This window comes from Canis lupus, chromosome 5 (assembly GCF_011100685.1).
Source record: "Canis lupus familiaris isolate Mischka breed German Shepherd chromosome 5, alternate assembly UU_Cfam_GSD_1.0, whole genome shotgun sequence".
Taxonomy (NCBI): Eukaryota; Metazoa; Chordata; class Mammalia; order Carnivora; family Canidae; genus Canis; species Canis lupus.
Window position 1 is genome coordinate 5,537,902 of NC_049226.1, and position 20,834 is coordinate 5,558,735.

Here is a 20,834-nt window from a genome sequence, read left to right on the forward strand (position 1 = left end):
AGGCTCTTTTGCTTTTTTATCTTCCATGTGTTCACTTTAGTAGGAAATGCAAGAATTTTTCCTTTGCATTCACAACTTGGCTGTTTGGCATAAGAGGCCTAGCTTTTGACTTATTTTGGCTTTTGTCACATCTTCCTCACTAACTTTTTTTTTTTAATTTTATTTATTCATGAGAGACAGAGAGAGAGAGAGAGGTAAGAGACATAGGCAGAGGGAGAAGCAGGCTCCATGCAGGGAGCCTGATGTGGGACTCGATCTCAGGACTCCAGGATCATGCCCTGGGCCAAAGGCAGGCACTAAACCACTGAGCCACCCAGGGATCCCCACTTCCTCACTAACTTAATAAATTCTATCTTTTGATACAAAATTGTAGATATTTGGGGGGAAAAAGAGGTGCTTGGGTGGCTCAGTTGGTTAAGTGACTCTTAATTTCGGCTCAGGACATGATCCTCAGGGTTGTGAGATTGAGTCCCACATTGGGATTTGCATTGGGTGTGGAGCCTGCTTAAGAATCTCTCTCTCAAAAAAAAAAAAAAAAAAAAAAAAAAAAAAAGAATCTCTCTCTCTGGGATGCCTGGGTGGCTCAGCAGTTGAGCCTCTGTCTTTGGCTCAGGGCCTGATCCCATTCCTGGGATCAAGTCCCATATTGGACTCCCTACAGGGAGCCTGCTTCTCCCTCTGCATGTCTCTTCCTCTCTGTGTCTCTCATGAATAAATAAATAAAATCTTAAAAAAAAAGAAGAATCTCTCTCTCCTTTTCTTTCTGCCCCTCCCTATCTCCTTCTCTTAAAAAAAATTAAAAAATAAAATAAGAGGCATTTGACTCTTCACTTGAACATTTAAGAGACTGCTATAGAGTTATTAATTGGCCTAATTTCAGTATTGTTTTATCTCAGAAAAGGGAGGTATGAAGAAAGGGAGAGAGACGGGAATGACTGGAGGAGGAGTCAGAACACAATGGCCAATTGTTGGAAGGATCAGAAAAATGCATTTATTAAATTTGACATCTTATGTAGGCACTGTTTGTGGAACCTCAAAACAATTATAATGATAAAATCAGAGATAACAGATCACAGGTCACCATAACAAATATAATAGCAATGAAAAAGTTTGAAATACTGGGAATTACTAAAATGTAACAGAGACATGAAGTGAGCAAATGGTGTTGGAAAAATTGTGACTGATGTGAAGTGCTGATAGACTTCCTCGACACAGTGTTACCATTTGTTAAAAAATGCAGTATCTCTGAAGTGTAATAAAATGAAGAGCAATGCAATGAAGTATGCCTGTAGTAATTTTCCATGTCTTCCACTCCCCAGCCCCTGGTGACCACCAAATACACTTTTTGTCCCCCTGTGACTTTGACTCTTTTGGACATTTTGTATATATGCAGTAATATAATATATGGTCTTTTGCGTCCAGGTTTGTATATTTTGTTTGTCCATTCTTCAAGTGATAAGCAAAAGGTTGTTTTTACTTTTTGGCTATTATAAATACTGGTATGAATATTCATGTATGAATTTATGTTGAACATATTTTTATTTCTCTTGGTTAAATATCTAGGAATGGAATTGCTGTATTATATGGTATTTGTATAGTTAGTATTTTGATTATAAGATACTATAATATTTTGTCAATCTGTTTTCTTCAGTGGCTGCATCATTTAAATTCCTACCATGCTTGCCAACCAGTCTAGTCACTTTAATAATTATTAATAATATACTTGAATTCTACTACCTTCATACTTATTTTTTATTTTGCCTTGTTTATTCTTTGTACCTTTATTCTTCATTTCTCTGGCTTCTTTTGGGTTAATCAAGTATGTTTTCTTTTAAAAGATCTCTTAAAAAAATAAAAGATCTCTTCAGCTTTTTACTTACACATTTATTTACTATTGTTCTAGTAGTTACTGTAAAGGTTGCAACATACATCTGACTTATTGTATTCTTTTCTAAAATAGTGTGTATTTCATTTCCCAGCAAATAGAAAACTTCTATAATCATTGACTGTCTATATCTCTTATCCTTTGTGCTTTTTATGTCTATTATAAATCTTACAGAATATTATTTTTGCTTTTACGTAAGTTTTTAACGGTATTTATTTATTTTAGAGAGAGAAAGTGGGTGTGCAGGAGCAGGGGCAGAGATGTTGGGTTAGAGGAAGAAGCAGACTCCCCTGCTAAGCAAGGAGACTGATGCAGGGCTTGATCCCAGGACCCCAGGATTATGACCTGAGCCAAAGGTGGATGCTTAACTGACTGAGCCACCCAGGCAACCCTTTTTGTCAGTTTTTAAAACATTATTTACTTATATTTTGTCACCTTTTCCTTCACTGTGCTCTTCATGAATTTCTGTAGTTTTGGGATCAGCTTCCTACATTCAGAAGAATTCTGTTTCTTTCATGAAGGTCTCTTGGTGGTAAATTTTTTAGCTTTTGTCTGAAAATAACTTATTTTCCCTACTTTAAAAAAATTTAATTACATAGGCCCAGTATGGGGAGTTTGTGGAGCCCAGTGTGGGGCCTGAATTCATGACCCTGATCAGGATCAAGACCTGACTTGATATCAAGAGTTAGGCAGTTAGCCAACTGAGCTACCCAGGTGCCCCATTTTCCTTACTTTTTAAATGGGTGACATTTTATTTAAAGATTTTATTTATTTATTCATGAGAGACACAGAGAGAGAGAGAAAGAGAGAGAGAGGGAGAGGCGCAGAGACAGGCAGAGAGAGAAGCAGGCTCCATTGCAGGGAGTTCGACGTGGGACTTGATCCCAGGTCTCTAGGATTACGCCCTGGGCTGAAGGTGGCGCTAAACTGCTGAGCCACCTGGGCTGCCCAATGGATGACTTTTAATGGATGATTTTAGATGATTCTAGGTTGGCATTATATTTTCCTGAAGGTTTGCTCCATTATCTTTTCCATTTCCATCGAAATGTCCTCCCACATTGTTACTGTTGCATCTTTGAAGTCAACTCTTCTTTTATTCTCTGGCTTTTAAGAATTTCAATTACTTAAAAAAAAAAAAAATTTCAATTACTGCTTTTTTTTCTTTAAAGTAAATTTTATTTTAGTAAATTTTGAGTAAAATATGTCTAATTTTTTTCCTTGCTTGATGTATGTGTGACTTCTTGAATCTTTATTTTGTTGACTTCTATAAGTTTTGAAAACTTTTCAGCCACTATTTTTCAAATATTGCTGTTGTTTTGTTTTCTCTTTCATCATCTCCCTTATCTCTGATTTGCCAATTTAGACATATTTGAGTTAACCAAGTCTTGTTTATGTATTTTTCTTTTTTCCTTGTGTGCTTCAATGTATTTTGAACTGAACTGTCTTCTAGTTCACTAATTCTCTCTTTAGCCATGTCAGTTCTTTTTTAAAACTCATCCAGTGAGTTCTTAATTTCAGATGCTGCATTTTTCAGTTTTAGGATGAGTATTTGATTTTTTAGTTTCCAGTTGTCTCTTAAAATTCTTCATTTGTCATCTAGTTCTAAAAAATTTTATTGAACATATTAATCATACATGTTTTTAGAATTTGATTAAAAGCTTGATAAAACTTGGTGAGAATTTAACTGATTTCTTCTTACCAGCTTGTCTCTCTTCTTTCCTGCTTTACCCTGAGCAGTAATTGCTTGTGATCCAGCTCATCTTGGCGATTCCTGTCTGTCTTTACAGTTTAGACTTGCTGGTTGCCTCAGTCTTCTGGTGGATTTAAGAAAAGTTATTATTTCTAAGACTATCTTTCTTGTTATCTTATTTGTATGGGAGCAGTGCTTTTTACAGCTTTCACTACATCATAAACAGAAGTCAGAACTTCATCATAACCGTTTTAAAGTCCCTTTCTGATAATTTTAATGTCTGAATCAAATGTGAGTCTCTGTTTTACATTTTCCCCAATTTTTACTCATTTCCTGCTCTTTAAAATTTATTTTTAATTTTTTATTTTTTATTTTTTATTTATTTATTTTTTTTTTAAAGATTTTATTTATTTATTCATGATAGTCACAGAGAGAGAGAGAGGCAGAGAGACACAGGCAGAGGGAGAAGCAGGCTCCATGCACTGGGAGCCCGATGTGGGATTCGATCCCGGGTCTCCAGGATCGCGCCCTGGGCCAAAGGCAGGCGCCAAACCGCTGCGCCACCCAGGGATCCCCCTATTTTTAATTTTTTAAAAGCATCCCTTATAATGTTTACTGGATACTAGTTTGGATAAAATATTTGCAGGGGGTCTGTAGAATGTTATTTTCCCTAAAGAGCGTTAATGTTTTTCCTGGCAGTTCTAATGCTATAAAGTCTTCATTTTAGATTTCTTAGAGTTCATCTTTTGCTCATTTGTCCATACTTCTAAGGGATGGCTTTTCTGGAGTCTCAAGGGCCTAGGGTTTCCTTTCTTTTTCAGTGGTCCTCCATCTTGACAGTGCTTACTTGTTAACCTCCATCTCTACAGTGTGATTGGGCTGTGAGATAATCCTGTTTGCTCTTTAGTTGCCTATCAACTGTTTTTGGATAGGTTTCTTAGCATCTTGTCCTACTTACTTGTAGGCTTAGGAATAAGTTAATGGTTTCAGGGGGAATTTCCGTGTAGATTTATGGGTTCTTCTTCTGCATGTCTTTTTAGGGGTCATTTTCCCTCTTAAGCCCCATCTGCTTTGGCAACTTCATCTTCCGACCTCTACCAGCTTAGTCCAGTAAGACCACAATATTATGCTTGGGCTTTGTTTCTCATTTTTGATTTAGGAAATCTCTTATATGAAAGTAATAATTAAATGTGGAATTTGTTTCATGGGCTCTCAAAGAATGTAGCCCCAAACTTTGATTGCTTTCCTGTGCCTTTAGACAAGTTGTTTCATATGTTTTGTTTAGTATTCATAGTTCTTAAGTGTGCTAGTTCAAGACCCTGTGCTACAAAAATTGGACCTGGAAGTACCATATCCTGGAATTTTACTAATTCTGGAATTTCACTAATGCTTAGCACAGTTCCATTAATATTGGTGGCTGTTGCAAATCTTTTCCAGGTTCCTACTGTGTTAGATAAAATCAGTCCTTATATAATAATTACCACAGACCGTGAAGGTTAGGTAGTTATTAACTTTACATTTATCTTTTGGAATAAAAGTAGATGTTGAATATATCAGGAAAGATCTCTGAAAGCCAGAGTACAAATGGGGAATCAATACTAACCACTGAAGCTCTTAATTGAATTTCAAATCGGACATAATTTTCTATTGTTTGAATTACAGTCATTGGAAGGTTTTCATAGAATTGGGAGTTCTTATCATAGTCTCTTATGTTTTTACCTCCAGGAAGATGAAGTCCTCGGTACATTCTGAAGAGGATGATTTTGTTCCAGAACTACATAGAAATGTTCACCCTCGAGAGCGGCCTGATTGGGAAGAAACACTTAGCACAATGGTAAATCAGTTTTATGCATATGTATATGTGTGTATTTTACTTACATAAGGAAAAGGAACTGAAGGAACTGATGAATCCTTAGAAAACATTTTTTTGGTGTGTTGCTTTGTTAATTTATTCAGGAAGTATCTATTGAGCAAATAATCTTTTCCAAGCAATGTTTTAAACTCTGTGGGCAGAGCCCTGAACAAAACACACCAATTTTCTTCCCTTGTGGAGCTTATATTTTGAAGGGGTAGGAGGAGAAGTAAATAAATAAATATGTCAAGTGATGGTAAATGCTACAATAGAAAATTAACACAGAGTAGTGGGATTACAGAGTGGTAGGGTGGGGTGGGAAAGGATGGTTGCCAGCTCTATAGTAGAATGGCCATAGACGACCTCTGGGAGAAGGTAAAATTTGAGCAGAAGGATGTAAGGGAGTGATAGTATGCTTATTTGGAAACATCATTTTAGGCATTGGAAGAACAAGTTAAAGGCTGTGACGTAGGATTAAAAAGTAAGTTGGAAGAAATACAAGTAGGACATGACATGTGGCTGAAATTGAACCAGCCAGGGGAAAAGTAGGAGGAGATGAGGTCAGAGAAGTGGTTAGGGTGGATGGAGTACAAATCATGTAGTTTCTTGTGGTCCATTATAAATACTGGTTTCTTATGCTGAGTGAGATGGGAAACCATTGGAGGATTTTTGTCTGAGAAGTGACCAAGATCTGTCTTAAAATTTTAAAGGAAGCCCCTGGTTTCTGTGAATAAGCTAAAGGGAGAGGTAAAAGAAGAAATAAGGAGACCAATTAGAAGGTTATTATAATAGATGAAAAGTAATGGTAGATTGAACTGGAATGATAGATATGGTGAAAAGTGGTTAGACTCTAGAGAGAGTTTTACAGATAAAGTCCACTGTTTTTGCTGATGAGTGGGGTATAGAGTGAGCCAAGAAATGTCAAAGATGACTTCAAGTTTTTTGGCTTGATCAACCTGAAGAATGGAGTTTACATTTACTGAGATGCTGGAAAAGCAGTTTTGTTGGGGGTTGGGTAGAAAAATCCTATGCAGTGTAGTTTCCACATGATAAATCTGAGATAACACATTTAATATATTACAATTTTTGCAGTTCAGGTCTGTTAAAGAACAGTGAAATTCTTTTTGTGGAGAATGACATTTTACTTAATTGTAGTTAAGTTAGTGTTTCTTATCATCAAAATTGAATGCAAATCTTCATCTGTCAAGAATGATCTATAATGAGACTATGTATTTCGTTTTTGAAATGCCTTTTCACTCAGGTAATGCCAAATGTGGACATCAGTTCATGAGCATGTTGTTTTCATTTGAGCATATTTGTCTCTTGGAAGGCATTTGAATTCTATTAGATTCTTCTTTTGATATTTACCTTTTAGCATAACATTATGTTACAAATGTCCAATTAAAGGTGAAGTTGAAGCTCCTTGATTGCAAAAGTATATAGAATTTGCAGTATGGAAATTTACTTTGCACTTGTGGTCTGGAAAATACTGCTGGAACTATAGTTTGAATTCAGAAAATATATTCATTGAGAATTTATGTGGTAATGGTGATCTCTCTTCTTGTTTTAATGTTTGATAGCTTGGAAAATATGTATGGCAGCTCATGATTGTGATTCTAACAGATTATCACAGTGTAAGTTTCTCATAAGCCATGTTTTGCTTTGCAATTTTAGGTTAAATTCATTAAGAAATAGCATCAAATCTGCAGCAAAAATTCAATTTTTAAAAAAGATTTTATTTATTCATGAGAGACACAGAGAGAGAGAGAGAGAGAGGCAGAGACACAGGCAGAGGGAGAAGCAGGCTCCATGTAGGGAGCCCGATATGGGACTCAATCCAGGGACTCTAGGATCACACCCTGGGTTGAAGGCGGTGCTAAACTGCTGAGCCACCCAGGGATCCCCGCAAAAATTCATTTTGAAACCATTTAGCATTCAGTAACAGAGGCTGAAAATATGTCCAACTGAACCTTTTCTGATTCAACCATTTTTTGACCAAAATTGATTATAATGTATCTTAGTAGATTCCACTTCAGGTTGTACTGAATTAATGTTTGTTGAATTTATTTCAGAATATTGTCATCTGTAATTGTCCCAGGCAGATGATATGTAGGGGCTAATTCTTCAGCCACTTTAAACTCAGCATTAATTCCTCAGAACTTGAGTATTGAGTATTGGTTACATTGGTTGACTTCTCAACAGTTAAGGAAAACTACTTGAAATCATAAGTAGTTTTTAAGTTGACTCTTGATTTTGCTCTCAATGACCTTAACTTTTCAAGCCTGTACTGAAAGGTTGTTAGGTTTAAATCAGTTTGTTTTTTTTCTGGATTTCTTTGCTATAGTCAAACATGATTTAATTGATTCACCATTGGTCAGTGGCTTTCCTTGCTCTGCTAACAAATGATATACTTGGGAATTTACTTTGGATGCAGTTTTATTTTTTTGAGGAGATTCTGTGTGATGCTTTACTCATTTACTCTGTTTTAGAGTTTTCTAACTTCAGATTGTTGTTTTCATGGGAGTTGAGAATATTGTGATGAGTGCATAGTTTGGTAATGTTTGATGTATATTTTTTCCTTCAGCACAGCTGTAGTGTCAGTGCATAATAAACAGTGTTTTGCCATCTTCTTTGATAATGAAACCCACAGTCTCCTGTGCCTTCAAAGCATGATACTCATAGTTGTTACCTCTTCTTTGCTTATTTTTTACATGTTGCGTACAAATTGGTAATTTTAGATGTGTAGTATGATAATCCATGTGGAACTTGAAATGCTATTGAGTTATAACAACTCCATAGTGCAATTTATGGTATTCTGAGTGGCAGTATTAATTGATGAGAGGGCATATTAGGTCTCTTTCATAGCTACTCAGCACTGTCATTGTAATGTGAAAGCAACCATAGATAATACATAAATGAGCATGGCTGTATTCCAATAAACCTTTATTTATGGACACAGCTTTGAATTTCATGTAGGTTTCACATATCATTGGATAATCATCCTTCTTTTGATTTTCTTCCCCCCAAACACTTAAAAATATTACCTTATGAGCTGTACAAAAAAAAAAAAAAAAAAAAAAAAAAAACAAAAAAAACAGACGTTGGGCTGGGTTGGCTTTAGTTTTGGCCCCTGCCTTATATAATTGTAACTTAAGATGTAAGGTTTTCTGAAATCTTTCAATTGGAAAATGCTTCTATTTTACTTCTAGTATGTTGTTCATATCTATGTCTTAACACTTAATCTCATTCTAGTTAGTAATGGATGTATCTATCTCCTTTTACTATATTATAAATTTTTAAGAAAGGATAAAGATAATCTTATATTCATTTTATTGAAGGATAAAGTTTAAAGAGGATATAATCATGGCTCTCATACAAATATAAAATGAACACATGCCAAGGATATTTAACTCATTAATTAATGAAGGAACCAGTCAGGTGTTACAACTTGATTCAGAGGAGGTTTGGTTCAAAGGAGAATTCAGAATTCAGAGTGCCTTACTGTTAGAGATTAATCATGCTAACATAGATACAAATGGATGCAAAAACTGGCTAAATTCTTCAGTTCCACTAGACACAATTTGTGTTTCTATGGACAGGAATTATTTGTACTATTAGTTTTTTGCAAGTTAACTTCTCTGCAGAGATGGAAAATAGCCCCAGCAAAGACAAGTCCACACCTCTAGCAAATCAAGGAATCCCTGGAGGTGCTAGCATCCCATTGAAAAGATATTCAGTAATTTGGTTCACTATTAGTGTGTGGAAATGCAACTGTTCTAATGATTTTGTATTCTGAAGCTTTACTGAATTTATTAGTTCTGACAATGTTTTGTTGGAGTCTTTAGGGTTTTATATATATATGTCATCTAGAAATAGAGTCTTACTTCTTCTTTTCTGATTTGGAGGCCTTTTATTTTTCTTGCTTAATTGCTCCTGCTATGATTTCCAGTACTATTTTGAATAGACATGATGAGAGTGGGCATCCTTGTCTTATTGTTAATTTTAGAGGAAAAGCTTTTAGCCTTTCATCATGGAGTATGATATTAGCTGTGGGTTTGTGGGCTCTTATGTTGAGGCACGTTCCCTGTATTCATTTAGATTGAGAGTTTTTATCATAAATGGATTTTGAATTCTGTCAGATGCTTTTTCTGCATCTATTGAGATGCTTCTATAATTTTTATCCTTCATTTTGATAATATGGTGTGTCATGTTGATTGATTTGTGGATGTCAAACCATCCTTTGATCCCTGGAATAAATCACACTTGACCATGGTGTATGGTCCTTTGTGGTACTGTTGGATTCACTTTGCTTGATATTTTAAGGGTTTTGCATCTGTGCTCATCAGGGATGTTGTCTTGTAATTTAATTTTTTAAGATTCTATGTATTTATTTGGAGTGTGAGTGGTGGGAGGGGCAATGGAAGAGGGAGAAAGGATCTCAGGCAGATTCTACATTGTATGTGGAGCCCAAGGCAGGGCTCGATCTCATGACCCTGAGATCGTGGCCTGAGCCAAATGGATGCTTAACTGAGCCATCTAGGTACCTCTGTAATTTACTTTTCCTGTAACATCCTTGTCTGCTTTTGATTTCAAGGTAGTGCTGGCCTTGTATAATCAGTTTGAATCTTCCCTTTTATTTTTTGGAAGAGTTTGAGAAGGGTTGGTATTAATTCTTCTTTAAAAATTTTTTTTTAAGATTTTATTTATTTATTTATGAGACACACACACACACACACACACACACACACACACACAGAGGCAGAGATATAGGCAGAGGGAGAAGCAGGCTCCATGCAGGGGGCCCGACGTGGGACTCGATCGTGGAACTCTGGGATCATGCCCTAGGCCAAAGGCAGATGCTCAACTGCTGAGCCACTCAGATGTCCCTAAATGTTTGATGGAATACACTAATGAAGGTGTCTGATCCTAGACTTTCATTTGTTGGAAGATATTTGATTACTGATTTACTCTCCTTTCTAATAATTGATCTGTCCTAAATCATCTTAAAATTAAAACAACAGGGCAGCCCCGGTGGCGCAGCGGTTTAGCGCCACCTGCAGCCCAGGGGGTGATCCTGGAGACCCTGGATCGAGTCCCACGTCGGGCTCTCTGCATGGAGCCTGCTTCTCCCTCAGCCTGTGTCTCTGCCTCTCATTCTCTCTCTGTGTCTCTCTGAATAAATAAATAAAATCTTAAAAAAAAAAATTAAAACAACAACAAACCCTAAAGTAGCACCCTATCTTTTTGTGATTTATAGTTTATGGTTTATAATTTATTACTCTTCCTAAATTTATAACTAAATAGCTATAAGTATTTTTAAAAATCTAATAAAAAGCTATAGTTTTTCTAAATTACTAAGTGAAATGCTTATTTGCAGTTATTTAGCAATGAAATCATTTAGTGGAAAAAGTTAGGACTTTTAAAAAGATAAAAAACCTGAAGAGAAAGTCTTTAACTAGTTTTGAATATACTAACTAATGTGTTTTATTGTTTATTTTTAGTATGGATTATATGAGTTTTCTCAGAATGGATCATGTTAATTAAGTTTTTTTAGAGGGAGGGTTCTCACTTGAGAGTTTTTTTTTTTTTACCCTTAAAATCAGCATGTCCAAGGCTAATGGCTAAAGCAGGTCATGTTGTATGTAGTAAAGAAATTGTTATTGACAGTATAAAATCAATGGTCCTTGGTAAAAATGCTCAGATATGCTAACAATCAGAGCCATGAAAATTAAAACAAGTTGTAAATGCTGTACTTCCAAGATATCAAAAATTTCACAAAGCAAAATATTAAGTTAATGTACAGTGTTTTAACATGTGTGTGTGCCCCTGCACATACTCTCCCCTTTTCCTTGCTCATAAACAAACATGTGCTTGGCTAGTGTGTGCACCTGCATGCTCTTTCCCACATACACATATGCTCTCTCCCTTTTTCTCTCTCTTACACACTTCCAGTCACAGCCATCATCACTCCTGAAGGGTTGCGTGGCTCTTTCCTCTGCTTCTCTTCTTCCCACCTGCTAAATGTAGGAATACACAAGGGGTCTGTATTTTGTTTCTTTGTGCTTGTTTCTCCCCAAGTTTTTACTGTTCCTGCAGATTGGATTGTCATCTCTACACAGATGGCTTCCATGTCCGTATCTCTAGCTTTGTAAGAATTCATTCCCCACTGGAAGGTCCTGTAGAAAGTGTGAGCTCTATTTCACTACATCTCAGCTTTCCTCCTCCCAGAAGTGAATTTCTTCCTTTTAACTTGACAGTTTATGTGAATGCTACTAACTTCATTCCATTCACTCCGGTTTAAAAATCCTTTTATTCAAAAAAATACAAAAAAAAAATCCTTTTATTTATGACAGATCATTTTCCTCCAGTCACAGGGCCTCCTCACTCTTTCTCAAATATGCCAAGTACTGTCCCACTTCAGGGCCTTTGTATTTTTGTTCTTCTCCTGGAAAAGGTTTTCCCTACATGATCTGCAAAGCTTGCTCTGCTCCTTCTTTCTGGTCTCTTCAAATGTTAAAAGTTAAGTGTGGCCTTACTCACCCTCTTAGGGGAAATAATAGTCCTGCCTTCCTCTCTCTTACTTCTTTTCTTGGCTTTGATTTTTCTCCACAGTACTTGCAAATATAATTTGTATCATTATTATCTTTCTTCTCCACTAGGTTATAAGCTCCTTGAGTACAGGGACTTTGTCACTTCTGTTTACTGTTTCATCCCCTGTGCCTGGCATAGTAAATCTTAGTAAATATTTTTTGAATGAGTGAAATTGTCATTCTCTGGATAAATAGAACCACCTATTTTTCCTTAAAAATGCCCTGAATTTTCCTGCTTTATTATCTCATTTGTTAGATGTTAATATGAATTTTCTTCTTTCTTTTCTTTTCTTTTTTTTCTTTTCTTTTCATTTATTTTCTATTCTCTTTTTTTTTCTTTTCTCTCCTTTTTTTAAGATAAAAGTGAGACCATTGGTACATTTTTCTTAGACTTTTCAAAAGTACCCTTTGTATTTGGACCATTTCCCCCGTCTGTTGCCTACTTTCTAAAGAGGAACGAGGATTGATTAAAACAGCTGGATTATTCCTTCCTGAATAATCTTGAGGAAGAGGTAATTTTGGAGGAGGTGTGTATTTTGTTTATTGCTCCTTTATTAATAGTTGTCCACTCTGTTCGGTACTTAGACTGGTTCCTTTTACTCATTGAGCTATAAAAATACTGCAGTTTGAATAAAAGAATTAAGAAGTCTTTGCAAATATTCTTTAAATGAATGTCTTTAGCTCTTTTATTACTGCATGATGTTTAACGGTGCATTTTTTATTGTTGGATGAATTTTAGTTATAAATCAGAGAAACTGAAGATGTTTTTCATTTCACAGTCTTTAAAAACTGAGTGTTTTGTTTAGTTTTGCTTTCTGAATAATCATAAATGCAACCATTGATTAATATGCAAAGCCCAGGTTTTGAATTCTTGCCAAATATATTCAGAATTCTTCAATAAATAACTCCCAAGCCTATCCTATTCCATGGTGCATATTTTTCTGGCTGAAGACTGTGGGAATTCTCTGGAATGAACCAAGTGGCATTAATTATTAAAGATAATGTACTGCTGAGAGTTCTGAGATATGTATTAGGTGAGCCATATAAAATTGTTAGTTTTATAGGTTAAATGAGCTCAAAATTGGCAGTTTTATAAGGTTAAGCCTAAAATCTTTTGAACTCTTGAACTGAGCTCAAACCTAGTATTTTATTGTTAATTATTAAACTGAAAACTACAGTTGACCCTTGGACAAAACAGGTTTGAACTGCACAGATCCACTTATACATGCATTTTCTTGGATAAATAATGTATGGTACTGTAAATATGTTTTCTCTTCCTTATGATTTTCTTAACATTTTTCTCCTAGCTTACTTTATTGTAAGAATATAGTATATAAAACATGTAGCATTCAAAATATGTATTAATCATCAATTCATGTTATTATTAAGGCTTCCGGTCAATAGTAAGCTATTAGTAGTTAAATTTTGGGGGAGTCAAAGTTATACTGAATTTTTAAATGTGTAAGGGATTAGGGTTCTTAACCTTCATGTTGCTTAAGGGTCAGTTGTACGTTCCAAATATTGTGTTATGTAAGGCTTTAAGTGATCTGGGTGTTACTTTTACTGAGATAATTTGTAATATAGCTTTTCAAAAATATGTTTAAACTTAGGAAATACTCAGGGAGAAAGTACATAAAACATGCAGTTAGAGGAGTAATGACTCTTATAGGTCTCAAATGGAGTGTCATGGTTAGTCTAAAATATTGCTATTTCTTTCTTTAATAGAAATTTTCCAATGAAGTACCTCCCTCATTTGTGGTTATTTCTTCCCTTCTACTATTCTTTAGTTCATACCCTACCTTATTTCAGAAAGAACATGTATTTTATATTTTATAATATATATTTAAATATTACATGCCCATTTTTATTATTAGATCTGATGTACAAAATTCAGATGTAGAAACAGATCAGTATCATTTTCTAGAAGCACTGAAGACTAGCAATAATTTACCTGAATAAAATCCCTATAAAGGTAATAGTATACTGTTTTTAGATTTTCCTAAAAACCTTAATAGAAAATATCTGATAAATTTATTTACAACACTGGAACACTGTATTTTCAGCAAATTAAATACTTGCTGAATAGGGAGGATTATCTTTAATGATTGGGACAGATGGGAGTGAGATGAAGGAAAGAATGAATCTCCATTTAGAGAAGTGTACATTTCAAAATATTTGACAATGTTGCTAATATGTCATTGTGTTAATTTTTATGTTGATTTACCAGATGTTGCCTCATAGGGAATTTGTGATTATTATAGTAATGGACCTTGCTGATAACTTTTCCTAAATTATTTTAAATGTTGCCCTTGAATAATTTTTTCTTGTTAATTGGTTTTCTCTGAAGAGACATTATTTTGTAGTAGAATTGAACTTTAAGGCAACTTCTTCACTGTGAAGGAACTAGCTTTATAATCACTTTTTAAAATCATAGATTTTCTTTTTTTTGCTTTAGTAATCTCACCCATATGTTTGTAGTCAAAATAGAAAATTAAATAGGAATAATTATATAGTTTACTCCTGGGTCTTATTTGATGTATGTATACTTATGTATACTTTGGGAGTTATCCTTGTACTTAAATCTACCTGCCTCCTTTGATTCCAAACTGTTTTTAGCGCTTGCACATTAGGAGTTTAGTTCTACATATACCCTGCTGGACGAAATAAGTGAAGAAAATTATGTAATCTGTTTTTTAACATTATGGGTATTTTGTTGTATCAAATATTTTTGAAAATATTCATACAGATAACTTAGTTAATTTAATTTCTTGGTAATATACTTTTAAAGAATTGGGGTGCCTGGGATTGCCTTGGTTGGTTAAGCATTTAACTCTTGATTTTGGCTCAGGTTGTGATTTTAGGATTGTGAAGTCGAGCCCCCACTTCGGGCTCTGTGCTTCAGATGTTTGCTCTGAGTGGAACCTGATTAAGATTTTCTCTCTCCCTCTCCTTCTGTCCCTCCCTCACATCCCCCCTCTGAAAAAAAATCATTTTGTGATGCTGTTGTTCAACATAATATACTGTAGATTTAATAGATGTAGCTTTTTGGTAGTATTGGGGTAATTATTTATTATATTTCTCCTTATTGTCTTTTGTTCCTTTGTAAGAAAGGGGACAATACTTAGACCAATTAAAATTTAATAGTTTCTATAAACATGTTTCATTTCAGAGATTTGTTCCATATATGTCCTATGGTGAAACTATATTTGAGTATGGAAACTGGCAGTCCCATTTGCCTTTCTTCACAGAACAGATTTCATATTCAAATCTTGTTTTTTTTTTTCAGTTATATATATGGTAATGCATATCATATGTATATGCATAGTTCTTCCTTGACTTACGATAGGGTCACATCCTCATAAACTAATTGTACATTGAAAATATTATAAGTCGAAGATGAATTGGATACATCTAACCTACTGAACATTATAGCCTAGTCTTGTCTATCTTAAATGTGCTCAGAACACTTATATTAGCCTACAGTTGGACAAAATTATTTAACACGAAGTCTGTTTTATAATGAAGTGTTGAAGATCTCAGTGGATTTATTTTATATTTTACTGAAAGTGAAAAGTGGAATGGTTGTATGAGTACAGAACATTGCTTACCCTCATGCTCCTGTTTTTGACTACGAGCTGTGGCTCACCTCTGCTGCTCAGCATCACTAGGAAGTATGGTACTGTATATGCTAGCCTAGGAAAAAGTCAAAATTCAAAACTTAAAGTATACTATTGAATGTGCATTGCTTTCTTACTATTGTAAAGTCAAAAAGTTGTAAGTGGAACCGTCTTAAATCTGGGACTGTCTGTGTATGTATACAGCTCTACCAACCTAAAGACAGGTCCTACATTTTTTTTTTTCCTATTTAAGAGACCAGATATTTTTCCCTTCACTACTATGTTTTAAGTCCAAATGTTATTTTTGATTATTGTTATGAAGAAACATTATTTATAAAATTAGTCTAAAGCTGTGGTGCTGTCCCTTAAATTCTGAATACAAATAATAAAAAGAATATAGTAAATAAGATTTGAGTTTGTCAAAGGAAGAAGTGAAGAGTGGCAGAAAGTTACCATTTTTTTCCCCTGAATTATTTTTGCATGCTTTTTGCTAGCCTTGTACCTATGTCGTATTGGGATTTTAGTTCTTTGAAGAAAAGGACACTCGGGGGCATTTTGTTAACAGTATATTCATTCTTACGTTGAATGCATTTTGATGTCCTTTGTGAATGCTTATTTTCTGTGACAATTTTGCATCCACCTTTGTTGTTCTTTAGTATTGGCTACTCATTTTGAATAGTTTGCCTTTATGCCCAGTATAGATTTAGCATTACAGTCTTGCTTATTCAACTGATTATGAATGTGCACGTATGTATATGTACCCATGTGTAAATAAGGATGTTATTTGCTGTACCTTTTAAAAATGAGATTTTATATAAAATCATTTATATTTCAAATTACTGGAATTATAGATAAATACAATTATATCTTCATCATTTAGTAATGAATGTCTTGGAGCTGAGTTTGGGATTTCCTGCCCTTCTGCTTTGTTCTCTGTAGCAGGAGGTGAATCTCCACAAATTAATTTCCTAGGCTCTCTTGCCACCAGACTTCTGGGTAGGTTTGGCCAGTGGGGAGGCACTGGTAGGAGATTGGAGGGCAGGAAAATGGGAGAAGACCGGTTATTTATTTCTCTTTTTTCTGCTTTGAGATGCAACCGCTGTGGTTCTCGCTCCTACTGCATTAACTCAGGACTTGGCTCAGTGATCAAAAATCCACTTAATTACTAGAACAAGAGTATATCTCATCATAAATATGTTTTTTTCTCTTGTTCTTCCCTAAATTGCCTGTAAATATGAATATCTAGTTTTGTCTATTGGAATTATATTGAGTATCTAATCTCCAATCTCATTTAGTTATAATGGGTTGTTATGTATTTGCATATGGTTGCTGTAAGGTAGGTAGCTGGAAGCAGGTAGCTAACTTGCTTGCTTTCTCTCTTTCCTTCTCTCTTTTTCCCAGTAAAGCTTTCTTCCTTTGTAAAAACAAGACATACTTATATGGAAAATGCAGGGAAGTGAGAAAAAAAGAGACTCACCCATAATGCCATTTCCCACGCCATTGAGATTATTTTGGTATATTTCCTTCTTGACTTCTTACCATGTAGAGAATTTCTAATTTAACACCCATATAAACACGATTTTCTTCTCCAAATTGTTACTTTCAAAGCATATTGCTTTGTTAATATATTCTCTTTTCCCCATCATGTCTGGGAATATAATTTTATACTCATAAACAATCTACAGTTTTATATCTTTTTCTTCCCATTGAACATATACATTCTGCCTCATTATTAAGGTGCTGCAGTGTAGGGAAAACTGAATATTCCCCAGAGTACCTTATGGAAAATGTCATAGGTAAAGGAGTTGGCTGGGTCAGAACTCTGGAAAAGACTGGCTGGTGGACATAGTGAAAGGACACCTGTGAAAGGGGAATAAAAAATGTTACCATAGAGAGGGAAAGGAATGAAGTTTATTTCTCCTTGTAGGGGAAATCAATGAGAGAGTCTTTTTTCTTTAAGATTTTATTTATTTATTTGAGAGAGAAAATAAGCATGAGTGGGGGGGAGGGGCAGAGGGAGAGGGAGAAGCAGACTCCCCACTGAGCAGAGAACCCAATGCCAGACTTCATCCCAGAATCTTGAAATCATGACCTGAGCAGAAAGCAGATGCTTCACCGGCTGAGCCACCCAGGTCCCGATTGAGGGTCTTGAGAGCTGCAGAATGGGCATGGAACTGTTTGTGGCATGCACATTGAAGTGTATAGGTTGCCAGGGAGAAAGGAGAGTGTTTAGTACATACACTGAGTCAGATCTGTGTACCTCCTGCTGGCTACTAGCCTCACCTGCAGAAATTGTACTTTCTTCCAGGGCTTGCCTTCACATGAGCTTCAGCAGGAGTCTTGGGAGAGTACTGAAGTCAGTGCATTCATTGGCGTCTGGGAGTGCTGGAAATCAAGAGCTTTGGGGGCTTTGCTTCACAGTCCTGGGAAGAGAGAGTTTTACTTATTTACTTATTTTTAAAAGATTTTATGTATCTGAGACAGAGAATGCAAGTGTGTGAGACCTCGAGCTGTGGTGGGGAGGCAGAGGAGGAGGGAGAAGCAGGCTCCCCACTGAGTGAGGAGCCCTTGTGGGGTTGGATCCCAGGACCCTGAGATCATGACCTGAGCCCAAGGCAGACACTTCACTGCCTGAGCCACCCAGGAGAGAGTCTCAACTGCATGGGAGGTAAAGGAGCATTTAAAGCCTGAGATCATTCAGGAATTTCTAGGGTCTTAAATACCCACATTATTAATATTCATTGTCTGTTGCTGTGTGAGAAATTATCACAAATGTAGGGACTTAATGCTTCTTTGCTGTCTTGCGGTCCTGTAGGTCATAAGTTTGGGCGAGCTGAACTGGGTTTTCTGCTCAGGGTCTTGGTGAGGCGGAAATCAAGGTGTTGGCTGGGTTGGGCTCTCCTCTGAAGACTGAAGAATCTGCTTCCCACATCATGTGGGTTGTGGACAGAATTCTTGTTCCTAGGTCTGAAGTCCTAGTTTCCCTGTTGGCTGCCAGCGGGGGGCTGTGTTCTACTATCAGAGGCTGCCTGAAGTCCTCCTCACTTGGACACTTCAGGCTTCAAAGCCAGCAGCACCTCAAATCCTTATCATGCTTTCAATCTTCTTTGGTTTTCTCTTTTGCTGCCAGCTGGAGAGAACTGCTTTTGAAGTGCTTTTGTGATTAGATTAGGCCCACCTTGACAAATTATTTTAAGATCAACTGACCTGAGACTTGAATGACATCCAAAAAATCTCTTCCCATCATTACCTAGGTTAGTGTTTGAGTAACCAGGAGGTAGGAGTCTTGGCAGGGGTTTGGGGGGAAGGGAGGGTGCCGCCTCTTTAGAATGTTGCTTACCACAGTGTTACATAGTTTTTCACTGTCATGTATGCTTCATAATATAGTTAACTCATGTGATAACCCCAATATTACAAATATTCCAGGAGATTTAAAGCCACTAATGATGGCCTGGGATAAATTTATGTATATAGCGTGTATTGTAATTGATGTTAAATGACAACTCTTAATAAAGAAATTTAAGGACTACATAATACCCTATAATATAGAAGGTATTACGGATGTTTCCTTCATGATTAGGACCTTGAATTTGCTTTATATTTTTCACTTAGATGAATATCGTTATGATGAACGTTGCCGCCTCTTTTTAGTCTTGTATTATGGGGAACTAACTTATCTGAAGAGTTTGAAGATCCCACATTACTTAAAGGAGTTATGTTAATTCCTATTCTAAACAGTAATGTTTAGTGTCTTTTGTGCTATGTCTTTTCAGTCTTAAAAATTTTTAGCCGTTCATATTTTGATAGAAGAGCTATTTCTCATAATTTTTCATTTAAAAAACCAGTTGTCTTCGAACCTCTTTTCTTCTATATGCCTATATTAAATGTAGCAGGTTTGTAATAAAAGTTCAAGTTAAGTACTGTGACTAATGCACTGTGGCATGTTGTTTCTTCTTTATTGGTCTCCATTTCCTCTTTGCAGTGGAATGGCTGACTTGAGATTTTTCAGTGCTCTGTATGTTAAATACCTTTTCATACCCTCTTTTTCTCCTTAAACATCTGTAATACCTGTTAGCATTCTGCTGGTATCTTTTAAGATGAACTTTATAGACTTTGGAAGAAGATAGTCGCACACATAGGTAAGACAAAAGGTATGGGCATTGTGCTGGGCTGCCTTTCGAAGTATCCAGCGTTATGGTTCTGTATCAGGACACCGTGTGTTACACTACTGTTAAATCACTTCAGGTTACCAGGTCATGGGAGACCTTTACTTGAATTTGGGATCAGGAGAAGAGGCATTTGAAAGATTCCTTGAAGATCTGTACCAGTGGTAGGAATGGTGGGATCTTTTTCTGGGTTAGGGAGCTGTGAAGCCCAGATAGGGTAAAACATTGCCAGTTCCTGTTTTTGTATGTTTTCAGTATCAAATAATGTTTTCCTGAAATGGATGAACTGTTCCCTTATGTGGTTTGACTGGTTCAGATTATGGAGAAACAAATACTGTCCTTGTTATGGATGCCACATTTTTAAAAACTGTGTTAGCTTTTTACCAGTGAGGATATACTTTTTGGCTTATAGTTAGCTTGTGGTTAAGTACAGACCTTAGATCTTGTTACGTGACTTCTTGTCAAACAGAGTGTGCCCCCTTTCCCATCGTGCTTATGCAATTGAGTTGCAAAAATAATTTCAAAGCTTTAATTTTCATTCTTCACGAACTTCATAGTAATCTTAGTTTGTCTTTGAAGCCTGTTAAAATCTCTTCAACTTCTGTCACTCAGTATGTTAGTGTCCCTTTTAGTTTTCTTCTATCTATAAATTTGATAAATATGTCATATGTTTTCATTTGTCTTTTATGAAAAGCTTGAGAAATTTCAGAATAAAAGAGCCCTATCATCTGCTCCCTTCTTCCTGTTGTGTAGTGATTTGCCATATAATTAACACTTAACATTTTTGAGTTTTTAATCAGCTCCAAATTTGTCTAACTGTATTATAATACTGAATTACCATTTTAAAACTCTATCCATGGGCATATCACAGAAGACTCCGCTATATGCAGGCTGTAGTTAAGTTTCAGTGTGCCTTCTGCATTTGCCTGGTCTATCATTCTAGCAGCTTTAGTTAAAACCCCCCACCACCAAAAAAGAGGGAAATGATGAGTGTTTCTACTTAATTTCTTTAATTTACATTTGTATCTCTTATG

At 35.7% G+C, this 20,834-nt stretch overlaps 1 protein-coding gene across 6 annotated transcripts in view; it reads left to right on the forward strand.

Moving 5' to 3' along the window:
- ARHGAP32 (Rho GTPase activating protein 32) overlaps positions 1–20,834 on the forward strand; it is a 291,250-nt gene that overhangs the window by 107,348 nt on the left and 163,068 nt on the right. For 4 of the 6 annotated variants that reach the window (XM_038535656.1, XM_038535655.1, XM_038535653.1 and 1 more), the window contains exon 2: positions 5,301–5,409. In XM_038535656.1, the coding sequence (XP_038391584.1) occupies positions 5,305–5,409 (105 nt within the window). In that variant the 5' untranslated portion in view covers positions 5,301–5,304. Of the gene's footprint in view, positions 1–5,297; positions 5,410–12,374; positions 12,545–20,834 lie in introns of those variants that run through there. The other 2 variants (XM_038535657.1, XM_038535658.1) reach the window with 1 other exon arrangement.